The 13,563-nt window shown below is 38.4% G+C and overlaps 1 protein-coding gene across 2 annotated transcripts in view; it reads right to left on the reverse strand.

The window, feature by feature from the left end:
- Nucleotides 1-13,563, reverse strand: part of LOC124615290 (E3 ubiquitin-protein ligase RNF103-like) — a 137,714-nt gene that overhangs the window by 31,885 nt on the left and 92,266 nt on the right. For both annotated transcript variants that reach the window (XM_047143070.1, XM_047143077.1), the window contains one exon: nt 12,137-12,396. In XM_047143070.1, coding sequence (XP_046999026.1) covers nt 12,137-12,396 — 260 coding nt within the window. The remainder of the gene's footprint in view (nt 1-12,136; nt 12,397-13,563) is intronic.

A 13,563-nucleotide genomic window follows, 5' to 3' on the forward strand; every position in this document is an offset into this window, starting at 1 on the left:
TTCTGATGTCCTCTCTAAGGCTCAAGTGCATAAATTATTGGTCACAGTAATGTCTGTACACAGAAAGCTAAATGGGTTAGAACAGGACCGAGGGTCCCGCGAAAGTGCGGGGAGTGGTCCAGCAGAAGAGTGTCTAGGAGAGACTTACAGTCCTGTCCAACGAAATATGCATGTTTTGCCAAACTTCCCAATTCATTTCTTAGAATTATCAAGGGCACAGATAACCTTGCCAAGATACCGTTAACCAGATTTGGTACACCAAATCAGTTACCCTTTCCATAAGGGCCTGTTAACTGATATGGTGAGTAATGTCCTGGCCTGTAAGGGTGATCTGTGTGAGCTATGCTCCATGATCCTTCAGCAAAGACTGTCTGCTTGAGTCAGGAATGAGTTAATTAACGAATATTTGTTTTGTGTACAGCAGGTTGGGGAACCCCTAACGGATTACATGTGGGGCGTGTGTACTGCCGCCCTTGCATTCGATGTGCAACTTTCCAAGGATCGCTCCCACATTTGTTTTGGAAAGGCCTATCACTTATCAAGATTTAGAGCATCTGGTTTCTGATGTCATTGGGGTTGCTTAAGCTGATGCTAGACATGAGCATGTTAGGGAAGGTGGATTTCCTCCACTTGATAAGACTACTGTTACTAATAAGGTCACTCACAGTAAGTGACGGTGTTTCCATGGCCGGCAGCCTGGGCATTTTGCCTGCTTGTATTACTGAAAATGTAAATCTGTGCAAAACGGCTGACACCAGAGGACAAACAGATGCCGAGGAGCTATCTCTGTTCCTCACATCTGTGATCACCTAAGTGCGGCTAGTTTGCATACCTTCCCTAAGCTTGCACAAGTCTTAATCACGAAGCAGTGTGTGGTCTCCTTGATTCTGATACCTCGGTGCCTTTATTGATTTATGACGTGTACCTCAGACATCTGGCTATTCATATTTTACACAGTTGTGACCCGTGATTACCATATATTATACAGTTAGCAGGCAGCAGTTCGCTACCCATGGTTTATTGCACATTTTTTGTGGGAAGGGTGGCTGACATGCTGAGCCATATGTTTGTGTCTGGTGATGAGGAAACTTTGGTTCGTTGAATGTCCAACCAGGATGGAGGTGCCCGAGTTGTTTGGTGATCTAGCACAACAGGATTCTGACCTAGGGGCTGTTACATATTAAACAGCATTTTCAATCTGGGGAAGAAGTGTCCAGGTACCAGCTTATACGGGAATTGTGTATTTACAATTGAAGGGCAATGGTGACTGGAAAATTTGTTTGCCTCGGGATCTCATTTCAGCCATCTTTAAATATTACCATCAGTGTTTGTTAGGTGGGAACTTAGGCACCTATAAAACCATACAGAAGATCAAACAACATGCAATGTGGCACTTGCTCTTTATTTATATAAACAGGATGGTTGGACAGTGCTGAGAATGTAAGTTGTCAAAACAAAGTTGGAGAAGTAAGAGTGGATTGCTGAATTCCAACCATGCCATGGAATGTATTTTCATTGACAATGTTGGTCTCCTTCCCCAGACTCAGGCAGGATACCACTATATTTTTGTAGCAGTGGACCCTCCTTGCATTTTGAATGGTTGATGCCAAGTGGGGTGGTTAACCGCAGGGACTAGCACAAAACACCTTAGTAAAATTATTTTATCTTTGGCCCTTCTGTCACTCTCATCAGCAATGACAGCCCAGCCTTCGTGTCTCGCAAGTTCCACAGATTTTGTTTTTAGAATGGCTTCCATCAAGAAACTACCACCCCCTATTACCCCTCAACCATCTTTTGTGGAAACAGTTAACAGGAACTCTAAGACTGCTCTTATTGGTTCAAATGGCTCTAAGCACTATGGGACTTAACATCTGACGTCATCAGTCCCCTAGACTTAGAACTACTTAAATCTAACAAACCTAAGGGCATCACAAACATCCATGCCCGAGGCAGGATTCGAACCTGTGACCGTAGCAACCACATGGTTCCGTACTGAAGTGCCTAGAACTGCTCGGCCACCACAGCCGGCCACTGCTCTTATTATTTACCATTCTGAGGTGCCACTGTAATGGGACAATACCATACCATAGTTGAATTTTGCCTTTAATATGGCTAGGCATGAAGCTCATCAAGCTGTACCAGCATCCTTAATGTTCTTCCACCCTGTAAATCCACCACCGTCCAAGTTGAGAGAAATTGCTTTCTTATTATGCCACTCCGAAGGTTCCCAGACTTAGTAAGAACAATGAACACAAAAACATATGTAGGGTTTCAGAAGCTTTTGCACAAAGCCCAATAAGAGAAAATTCTGAAAATATAAATGAAAGTTGGTGACACATAGTGAAAGGAAAGGCAGTGTTGCAACTATGCAAGATAACCAAATGGCATTTATATTAATAAGTCATTCGCTGTTGACAAATGTCATTGTTCCAAACTGGAAAATTTGTATGTGACCTGGAAATAGAACACAACAGCTCAAGAAATATTGGAAAGGCAAAACCAGATAATGTAGGACAGTCTGACTCTGAAATCAAACATAGATACAGAGGTGTCTTTATACACACTGGGACACATTCGCTAAAAACCTGCCTCATTTAAGTACTAATTTGTAGCATTATAAAAAGGAAATTAGTGAGTTATAAATACATCTGCAAGATAAATTGTGTCTTAAATAATATTGTGATAGCAGTGTTCATAGACACAAACAAATTTATAATTTAAAACTGCCTAGGAAAGGATAGTATGCATTTACATAGACTGGGATCTATAACAGTTAGCAGGATGTATAAACATGTCTGCAAAATCATCAGAAAGAGAGGCAATCAGATGCACCAGCTGAAAAAAGCAAACATAAATACAGAGAAAAACTATAGTGTATGAAAGTAATAGATGACATTAATTTTACAAAATCAGTGGTACAGAATTAAGTACACAGAGTGTAACACAGCAAAGGGGAACTATCCTATTCATTCTTATACCATTCGACATCAATATTATTTTGTCCTAGTGGATACTCTAAACATCCAATTCCTTATGCAAATAGGCATTCATAAAACTTTACTATTCACTGTGTAATTTCTTCATTACTGATAACTATAGAATAATTAGTTTAACGGGAAATATTTTATTTTGAGAAATATTAGTGATTTACTGCACACACAAAACATGGGAAGGTGAAATTTTCGATGAGCTAGAAATTATTTGTTTCTCAAATTAGAACAGTTCATAAGAAAGCCCCCATTTTTCTCTATTCAACAAAAACTTTATACTTCAAAAGTTATTTGTATTCAAATGTATGATGTTCCATAATTTCCAACATTAAAATGCAATTATTTATAAAAGTCAGTAACACAGTTTCATCGTCCTGATTTTTTTCTGTGTACAAAAATGCAAATTTCCACTAAAATAACTTGTTTGTTTGTTAATTATTCTGATTAGAAAATAACACTTTCTCAAGAATGTCTAGCAAATTTTGGGAATCCCCTTCCACAATGAGTTGCTCTCCAACAAAACATTATCATTAATTCTGCCATTTTCTAATTTACAGCTATTGGTTAAACAAACTCATATCAATGGCCATTGTGTCTTTGTTCTTTGTAATAGCTCTATATTTCAACAAACTGTAATTTTCCATATTATTTACTTCTGTAAATAGGCACAAGGCCTTAGTCTGTGCTTATCTACCAAAACGTAAACATCTATATGACAATATGTTATAAATCAGCTGGAGGACAACACTCATTACTTAATCACCATGCTGTCAGTATCAAGTTAAAGTACGTATTCAGTACGAGACAGTCAGTGGCCAAAAGTGAAACTGTAACCATTATATTGTTTTTGTTTTATGTTTCCTCATGCAGTTTTCATCTGCACTATGTAATCCAAATGTAAACATCATGTTAGTAGCTCGAACAATCCACACCTAAAGAGTTTGGTGGTCTTCTCGTCAAATTTCTGCTCAATAAGCTTGACTAACTCTGGTGAATAGTGAAACCATGTCGAAGCTCACTAGGATATCAGTATCTTTCAGTCTGAAGTTGTCGAGACGTTTCACAAAATCCACGGAATTACGGATATGGTGAGGGCATTTACCTACATAGGGACTAAGTAATTCAGCCGTTTTCCAACTTTCCCAACCTTCGAGGCACTACTTCTCAATCAACTAGCACCTTAATTTGCATCACGAGGATAAGTGCAACACGTACCTGCCCTCCCGCCAAGAAAATCCCCTTGACAGTACCAGGATTGAACCCGAGTCCACATACAGTAAGAAATTAAGCTACTAAAAACTAAACACTGCGTGGAAATAGACAATATACTGAATTTGATTCCAAAAATTTTTGCAGACATAACATCTGAACCACTGATGTAAACACCATTTAAGTTTGTTGTTACCTACTGTCATCTTCCCAGACTACTTAAAAAGTGAGACCACTACATAAGAAAAGAAGCCATGTTCTGGTGACAAACTACAGATCAGTTTGAAACTTCTTGAGAGATTAAAACAATGTGCAGGACTAGGACTCAAATCCGGAACCTTGCCTTGTCAGTCTGCCACACAGCTTTACTCTGAAAGGAAGTTTCAAAACAGCACACACACCCCTTTTTAGAGTGAAAGATTGATTCTGGATACAGAGTATTTTCTTTACTGTCAGTCTTTTAAAAAATACTTGAAATTTTTTTACTTAGAAGACAGTAAGATTTCTTAAAGAAATACAACCTAATAATATAGTACGTCAGGATGGGTTTACAAGGAATTACTCAACTGAAACTGCAATATTTTCTTTTCACAAAACAAGAGAGGATCACTAGCATATGTGCAATGGGAGCAGAACTCTGCCAACAACAGTTTACAGTCTGATTGGACTCCAGACTGTTAGTCCACATAACAGCACCACTCGCAGCACCTGAAGATGACAGGATCAGCCACCATATATTCTGCATACAACGGAAACTACTACTACTACTACTACTACTACTACTACTACTACTACACTGGGAACCTGGAAGCACTCTATTAATCAATCACACCAAGAAAACCTGAGAGGCAACATGAGAAAAATGTATTTAATAATAAGAACAATAAGGAGCTGTATTTCATATAATAAACTCATGAATATATATTTTGCATATGCTCACTCAACATTGAGTAGTAGTTGGAGAACACTGTTGAGCAAGTCAGAAACTTTTCAGGCTACAGAAAATATAATACTTTAATGTTGAGATTGGACAAGAAAAAAAAATCAGAAAAAATAATAACTACAAAAAACTTAACACAAACAAATGACATACAATTTTAGTGACAAATGCAGCACTATTCCAAAAAGTTATTCTTCGTCCCAGCATCAAACTGTATAACACATTACCGAGCTACATAAAAATAATAACTGACAAGGATAAATTCAAGTCACATGCAAAAGATTACTTGGTCAAGCACTGCTTCTGTTCTGTGTACTGTAGTATTTAAGCACTTGTCCAACTTCTCTTGGGCATTATACAATACTTTATTTAAAAGACACATAAATACATAAAGCAAGTAAATAAATGAATTTCTCAGTAATCTTTGGACTCTTTTAAAAAAAATTGTCTGATTTTATGTGCTACTTTGTTATTGTGCATCAGACATAAATCCACCACCACATGCTAGAAATTAGAAATGAAATGGCAATGAAAACAGAGGGTGGAAATCGGTGACACTGACTGAAAGAAGGCAAATTTAATTTCATCAGTCAGATAAGTTACGGCAAGTGTTTTCTAAGATGAATTTGGATACTTGATGTGATTACCATTCAAATGCTAAAACAACAACTAGCAAATACTGTGTAAGTCATACATGACAGGAAGCTGGGACTGTTTAGAGGAAATAACCCACCTCTGGTAGACCTGAAGGATTTGATATACAAATTGTTGGGATGTACACCCTGTTTACCAGATTTGGCAGCCTCTCATTCCACCTAAGTCTTTAGAAATGTGAGACAAAAATTTTTTTCACCCCAATGGAGAGATGACAGCATCCATACATGTGCATTTGCAAACATTTCAGGACTGGATTACAGGGATGCAATGAGTTCACTGGAGAATCATTTATCCAAAGTAAATTAATCAACAAGGGAACAACATTGAAATCAGGGAATCTTTGATCCAAAGAATACTAACTTTCATGGCCAGAGCAAAAATGTTTCACATTGCCCTTATATCTGTATATGTGGAGGGGGGGAGGGGGGGTGGGGGTGGCCACACATTTCAAGTGGATACAAGTTCATATGCTGAGTTACTATGTTCAAGTTTTTTATTCACCAATCAATGTCTCCATTATAGGTAAGTGGTGTGCAGGCAAACAGAACCCTCTTAGTCTTTGAAAATGTTCTACTTACAATATTTCAATATTGCCACGGATCTTGTGATGCTTTATTAACAAACATGAACACCAATAAGTGAAGTTCATGTTTTGTTTATTCCACTTCTTAAACAATTTTGATGCCTGCCTACAATACAGCTGGAAAGTTGACTAAACATTAGTTAAAGAGAACATGTTAGCTAGAATTTCTGTTAGTGTTCTCAATTGCATCTCAGTCATATAAAATCATTAACATCTAAGCTTGCTATGAAGATTTGTGTAGTCAGCAAACTTAATAAACTCAGACTAACGTATTCTCAAATCTTTTTACCTACAGAGAACTTAGATCCATAATTATGTTATTTTCAAAAAACTGGCACAACTCTATGGTTATAACATGAACACTTTCTCATTATGAAAAATCAAATCCAATGGCTATGTCCATAGGGAAAATTTATGAGGCAGTAAAATCACATAACAGCTACATTTACTAATTACTATGCTTGTATTTTGTGCATGATTTTCCAGTACTGCATGTAAAATTAGCACTTGTGAGAAGTACTGGTAGATGAACAGTGACACAGTATGCAACTTATCACCACCGTACAATGGAGCTACTAAGCACAGTGACCTACAGCTGCACTCCAAAACATGTGCTGAACCCATTACATGCCTGGATATTTGTTAAAAAAGGATAGTGTAGTTGAGTGAAACAAACAACCTGATATACCTGCCAAACAACAATGACATCTTCATATTTTAATACAGTGCAACTCACACTTGAAAGAACTTCTCAAAGAAGAACTGAATGCCTTTCAGAGAATAATTAGAAGAGGTTGACAGTTCCTTAAGAATACATTCTGGGATTCACTCAAACATTACAAAATGTACTGCCTCCTTCTTCCCGACAACCAGTGTTTAACTCATCATGCAGTCACCACTTCCATTACAGCACATCCCTACACATTGTGGAATAAATAAGAGTACATCATTTAACTGGAGCATATGATCAGTCATGTTTACAATGCATTGATTCCCAAACTTACATCACTACTACATACACATACATCACTACCACATCTATATAGATTTAGCACAAGGCCACTTTGGAACAAGTATTTTAATCTATATTGTCAATCACACTCATTCCCTTTCTCGAATGAAAAACAGCCCATAGTTGCACTAAGTTATGTTTATTTTAAACTTTGAACATGGTTTTTGCTATAATAATATTGGACACCATGAGCAAGGAATTTAGTGTCATTGTAAGTCTGGCTTTTCAAGTAACAGAGATGAGGAAAAATTCCTCATTTCAGGGCAACAGGAGAGGTAGTCGAAACCTGGCAGAGAAAGTGATTCAGTTGATCCAATCCTGGGTGGTGCTGAGTCACAAGAGGAGTGCTCCTTTTAGGCCAGACTGGGTACGTGGGAGGTGGTAGGTGACTGGGTAGACAAGGCATGGGAGATCTCTCTATTGACAAGGATGGGAGGGTAATTTTGGTTTGTGAAGACCTCAGTGAAATCCTTGGCATCTTTGGAGAGGGACTGTTCATCACACTACAGTGGCGATGACCACTGGTTCTGGACGAATGTGGATAGGATGTTCTCAACCTCAGTCCACATCACGAAGTTGTCATCAGTGAACCTGAACCAGGTGAGGGGTTTGGGAAAGATTCCTTAGATGGTCCATGTATAGGTTGCCATGGATTGGTGCTTTGCATGTGCCCACTGCTGTACCACATATAGGTTTGTAGGTGATGACTTCCAAGAAAAAGCAATTTTCAGTGAGGATTCAGTTTGCCATGGTGACCAGGAAGGACATTATAGGTTTGGTGTTGGGAAAGATAGCATTCAATAAGCGGCAAGGCCGTGAGCAATGAGGATATTAGTGTAGGGAGAGGTGATATAGACAGTAACGAAGAGGGTGCTGGGTGGAACTGGAACAGGAACTGTGGAGGGTTGGTGGAGGAAATGAAACCAACCCACAATACTTCTCCTTTTAAAGCATCACCTACAAACAAATCTGCAGTACACAAGTGGGAAGCCGAATGGCACCACCCAGTGCCAACCTATTCATGGGCCATTTAGAGGAATCCTTCCTATGCGCCCAGAATCCCAAACCTCTCACCTGCTTCAGACTTACTGATGACATCACTGTGATCTAGATCAAGGATGAGAAGACCTATAAACATTCTTTCAACACTTTCTTCCCCACTCACTTTACCTGGTCCTCAACTGTCTTTCTCAGTGTTTACGTCCACCTCACAGATGGCTACTTAAGTACCTCTGTCCGCATCAATGCTACCAACTACAAACAAAACATCCACTTCAACAGCTACCACCCATTCCATACCAAGAAGTCCCTTTCATATAGCTTAGCCACCTGTGGTCATCACAACTGCAGTGACAAACAGCCCCTCTCCAAAGCTTCCAAGGCTCTCACTGAGGCCTTCAGCGACTAAAATTATCCTCCTAACCTAATTCAGAATCAGGGCTCTCATACCTTGTCTCTCTAATCACCTACCACCTCAAACATACCCACTGTCGGGCCACAAAGGAGCACTCCTCTTGTGACTCAGTAGCACCCAGGAATGGATCAACTGAATAACTTTCTCTGCCAGGATTCTGACTATCTCTCGTGATGCACTGAAATGAGAAAATTCTTCCCCATCTCTCCCATAGTGGTATTCTGCCACCCATTGAATCTACACAATATCCTTGTTCTTCCCTATTCCAACCCTGCTACCAACCCCTTGTCTCATAGCTCATATTCCTACAATAGACGAAGATGAGAGACCTGTCCTCCTGCTACTATTTACTAGTCTTGTCACAGACATCTCCTTTGCTGTAAAAGGCAGGGCCACCTAAGAAAGCAGCTGCGTGATTTACAAACTGTGGTCAAGTGTCAGCTGGACCACCCAGGTGCTGAAAATGCAACCAACACAATGTGCTTCACTTTAATGACTGCTTCACAGTCTGCACCATCTGGATTCTTCCTACCAATAGCTTTTCTGAAGTGAGCAGATGGAATCTCTCCCAACAACATATCCTTAATAATTCCCATAACCCCCCCCCCCCCCCCCTTCGCCTTCAACCTTTGCTAACCCGTGTCCTCCACCAACAACCTATCCCGTTCCTTATTCCCACTCAAGTCCTTCTACCCCACCAATGCACTCACCCATTGCACCTGTCTGTGACTCTATGCCTCATCTATGTGGTGACTAGCAATCTATCCTTTCCATATTACTGTTATTTGATCCTACTTTTTCCACTGTTTAAAATGTAATTAAGTTATGTAGACCTATCAAGACTGATAGGACATACACCTGCGAACATTCTGACGCAAAAGACTATATGGTGATAAATTATTTATATGACAGATTGCATATGGTGTGTGATATGGAAGTGGTTGACACTGAAATTCAACACTTTAACCTACAAGTCAAATCACAAACAGAAAAGTGGCATCATTTAACAGATTTCTATTCCACTAAAACAGTTTGCACAACAATACCATGAAGCAAAATTCGAACTAATTTATAACATTCTCTTTTCTGTTTAGTAGATCAATTTCATTCGAATCTCTACAGCCTGCCATCACCATGAGTGATTTGGGGAAAATCTTTAAAAGAAAATGAGCAACACCTAAATGGAATTTTAATATAATTTCTCCTGAAACTTCCTGGCAGATTAAAACTGTGTGCCGGACTAAGACTCGAACTCGGGAACTTTGCCTTTCGCGGGCAAGTGCTCTATCAACTGAGCTACCCCAGCACGACTCACGCCCCATCCTCACAGCTTTATTTCTGCCAGTACCTCACCTCCTACCTTACAAACTTTACAGAAGCTCTCCTGCGAACCAACCAAGACAACACTTTTTGACAGTGCTAGAGAGATTTCTAACGTCAAGCTTTTATTTTCTACAGTTTCAAAAATCTCTGTATGTTAAATAATTAAAATAAATTTACTCTGTCTGTAAACTGCAAGTAAAAAAAATAATTATTATAAAATGCAGAGCACAGTAATTTGGAGACTGATTTTGTTTGTAGATTTGGCAATATTTGATGGCCGAAATTTTAACAATGCAAGCTCTTCTCCTGATGTACAGTGCTGAAGTCACTTCGCAACTGCACAGAATTTCAATGACGAGATAATAGTTACATTTTTACCTTCACCTGACACTGAGGAAGTTGGTTGATGGCACTTACAGAAGTAGAAATTATTTTGGCATTGTTCATGAAAAAAGATGCACAGTTTGTAAGATGAGATATTGCAACAAAATCATTGGTTAGAGGTGGTTTTGTTGACACGGAGCTACAAGAAAGACAAGACATTATGAATTCACATAATGTCAACCTGTCATTCAAAGAGTAGTGTCCTCCCCCAAGATTACATAATAGTGAATCAATTAAATATGGAGACTAGTAAAATGGGCAATGACTGGAAATAAATGTTCACTTTCAAGAAACCTTAGAATTTTCACTTGCATCATGGACGATTTTATTTAAAGATAAAATGAAAAGCTGTCAAGCAACATATTTGTTCAATATAAAAAAGGAGAAATCAGGACACAAAATTTAATTGAATAAAATTTTTTCCAAAAACAATTTATTAATGCAGCTATAATGAACACAAGATATTTTGGAGGTTCAAAGAAAGATGTTAAGAGTCAGCTGTCTTGCATCTGCCAATTACCTGGTGAATCCTGTCAAGAAATGCAGAGGCAGCTGTGAAGCAGATAAACATACTGAACAAAAATGCAAAAAAAGCTGGTCTCCAAACTTCTTTAGAAAACAAAGTACATTACCGACATCTGAACAATAACTCATCACCTAACAACAGAGTACCGTAAAATAGAAAAAGTGGACAGTTTCAGATACGTTGGTGAAGTAATAAAGATAAAAACAAGCAAATAAAGGCCAACGACAGCAGAAGACAGAGGATGAGCATTGCTTTCATAGGACAATTGTCCTATATAAGAAAAGGGCAATCACAAGAAAAGCTGAACTCAGGCACTATAACACACTGATCGAAACTGAAAGTCTATATACAATCAGATAGATAGGAAAGGCTGGCCTGAGAGATGCCAAGAATTTTTAATGCAAGATCCTTTGGAAAATATTGGGTCCTAAGATACTGGATGAACAGTATCGACTGTGAGGAAGAAAAGAGTTGTACAGGGATAATGAAAGGCTGATTGAGTCAATAAGGAAATGGCAACTAAAGTTCTATGGACATATATTCATGATGGTAACCCCCCCCCCCCCCCTCCCACACACACACACACACACACACACACACACACACACACAGAGAGAGAGAGAGAGAGAGAGAGAGAGAGAGAACAGTCAGAAATGGCTCACAGAGATACGTAAAGAATCCAAGCAATATATAGATGAAAGATGGGAAACATCACTAAAATATGTCTTTAGTAATATAGAAATAAAATTGTGTGAATGTAATTATGTCTCGATGATCCATTACGAACCAAATGAATGCAGAAAGTGAAAGAAAGGTCTTGAAGGTATGACTTGAAGGTATGACATTTCTGTCCAACAACACACAGCATAAATTTAAAGAAGTGATACTAATGGCACACAAATTACGTGATAGCATTGCACTTTCATGGTGACTAACTATGTACATACTCAAATGTATCAGCTGCAATTTCAGTTTACACTAGAATTACAAAAAATAGTATTTTCTTTGACTGAATGCAAGTATTCTACTTTTCTTAAAGCAGAATGGAATTACTGTACACTGATCACACAAGCAAAGTATTGTTAAAGAACTACTCACATTCCAAGAGCTTGGGCAGGTCGAAAGAAGCAGTCAATCCAACGAGAGCCAATTGGTAATGAATACCACCATGATCTACCTCCTGGGACTCCTGATCTGTTATTATCTTCATCTTCCTCTGGCAAAGGGTCTTGTATGAAGCCTGCTATTGCCACCAAATATACCAAGAGTGAACCCATCACCACATATGGCCGTTGGCACATTAACCACAGATCAGAACGTACAGCTGCCGCAGCTTCTGTCAAGTTGAGTTCTCGCACCTACAATTGTTTCCATGTATTTTTGAGAAAGTTCATTATCAACAAAACAGTTTTCTGAGTATTCTCCATGACAACATATTAAACTAATTCATAAAATAATTTTGTCCAGAAATAAAGATACCACATATATGGACAAAAAAATTATGTTAGAATCACACCAATACTACTGAGTCTCTGTTTACATCCATCAGAGTAATGAAGAAACCTCACAGAGCTATAAATTCAAAGAAACAGTATCGATGGTAATCGAGAGAGATACACAAAAATAAATTAATAACTGATGGTACAGATCCCCATGGTATATAAAACAGGTCAGAACACTGCTGCAGACACTACGAAAAAAGCAAGCCAAATTTGAAAGAATACTAAATCCCCAAGACTTTCAAAGTTTTATAAAATCTCAAAAATCAGCACAATCTTGTATGTGAGATGCTTTTAATAGTTTCCAAAACTAAATCCTGTCTATAAATCTGGCAGAAAACCTAAGGAAATGCTGGTCTTATGCTAAGTACACTAGTGGTAAAATGCACTTAATACCTTCACTGTGTGATAGCAATGGTAACGATACTGATGATAAACCCAAGTTACTGAACACACGGTTTTCTGAAATTCCTTCAGCAATGAAGAAAAGTACGTATTTCAGAATTTGAATCAAGAACAATTCCCAACATGAGTAACTTGATGTAGAAAAGCAGCTAAACCCACTGGCTTATACAGATGGCCACAGGTTTCAAATTCATTATTACAATGCTGGCTGTGAGACAGGCCAAGCAGCTATAGTTTCTTCTTTTCTGTCAAAAGATGGCACAACACGTTATAATCAATTGGAAAGCTGAGAAATATATCTATGTCGCAGTGTACCACACACACTATTTCCCTTAATATTTTGTGAGTTATAAACAACAATTCTCAAGGTTTCTCACCAGCTGTGTAGTCACAAGCAATTTCATACCATAAAAAGTTTCTCTCAGACATGGAAATCAAAAGTCTGTTGAATAAAGGTGACGGTGATAAACCTGAAAGTGATCAAAGAGATAGTGACAGTGATGTTGCACCAACAGGTATGAGTGCTGGTAAAAAACAGAAGGTAGAAAAATTAAAATGGGGAATAAATCACGATAAACCTTCCAAAATTTCGTTTTCTGGTTCTAGTGCCATCAATTCTAG

This window comes from Schistocerca americana, chromosome 1 (assembly GCF_021461395.2).
Source record: "Schistocerca americana isolate TAMUIC-IGC-003095 chromosome 1, iqSchAmer2.1, whole genome shotgun sequence".
Taxonomy (NCBI): Eukaryota; Metazoa; Arthropoda; class Insecta; order Orthoptera; family Acrididae; genus Schistocerca; species Schistocerca americana.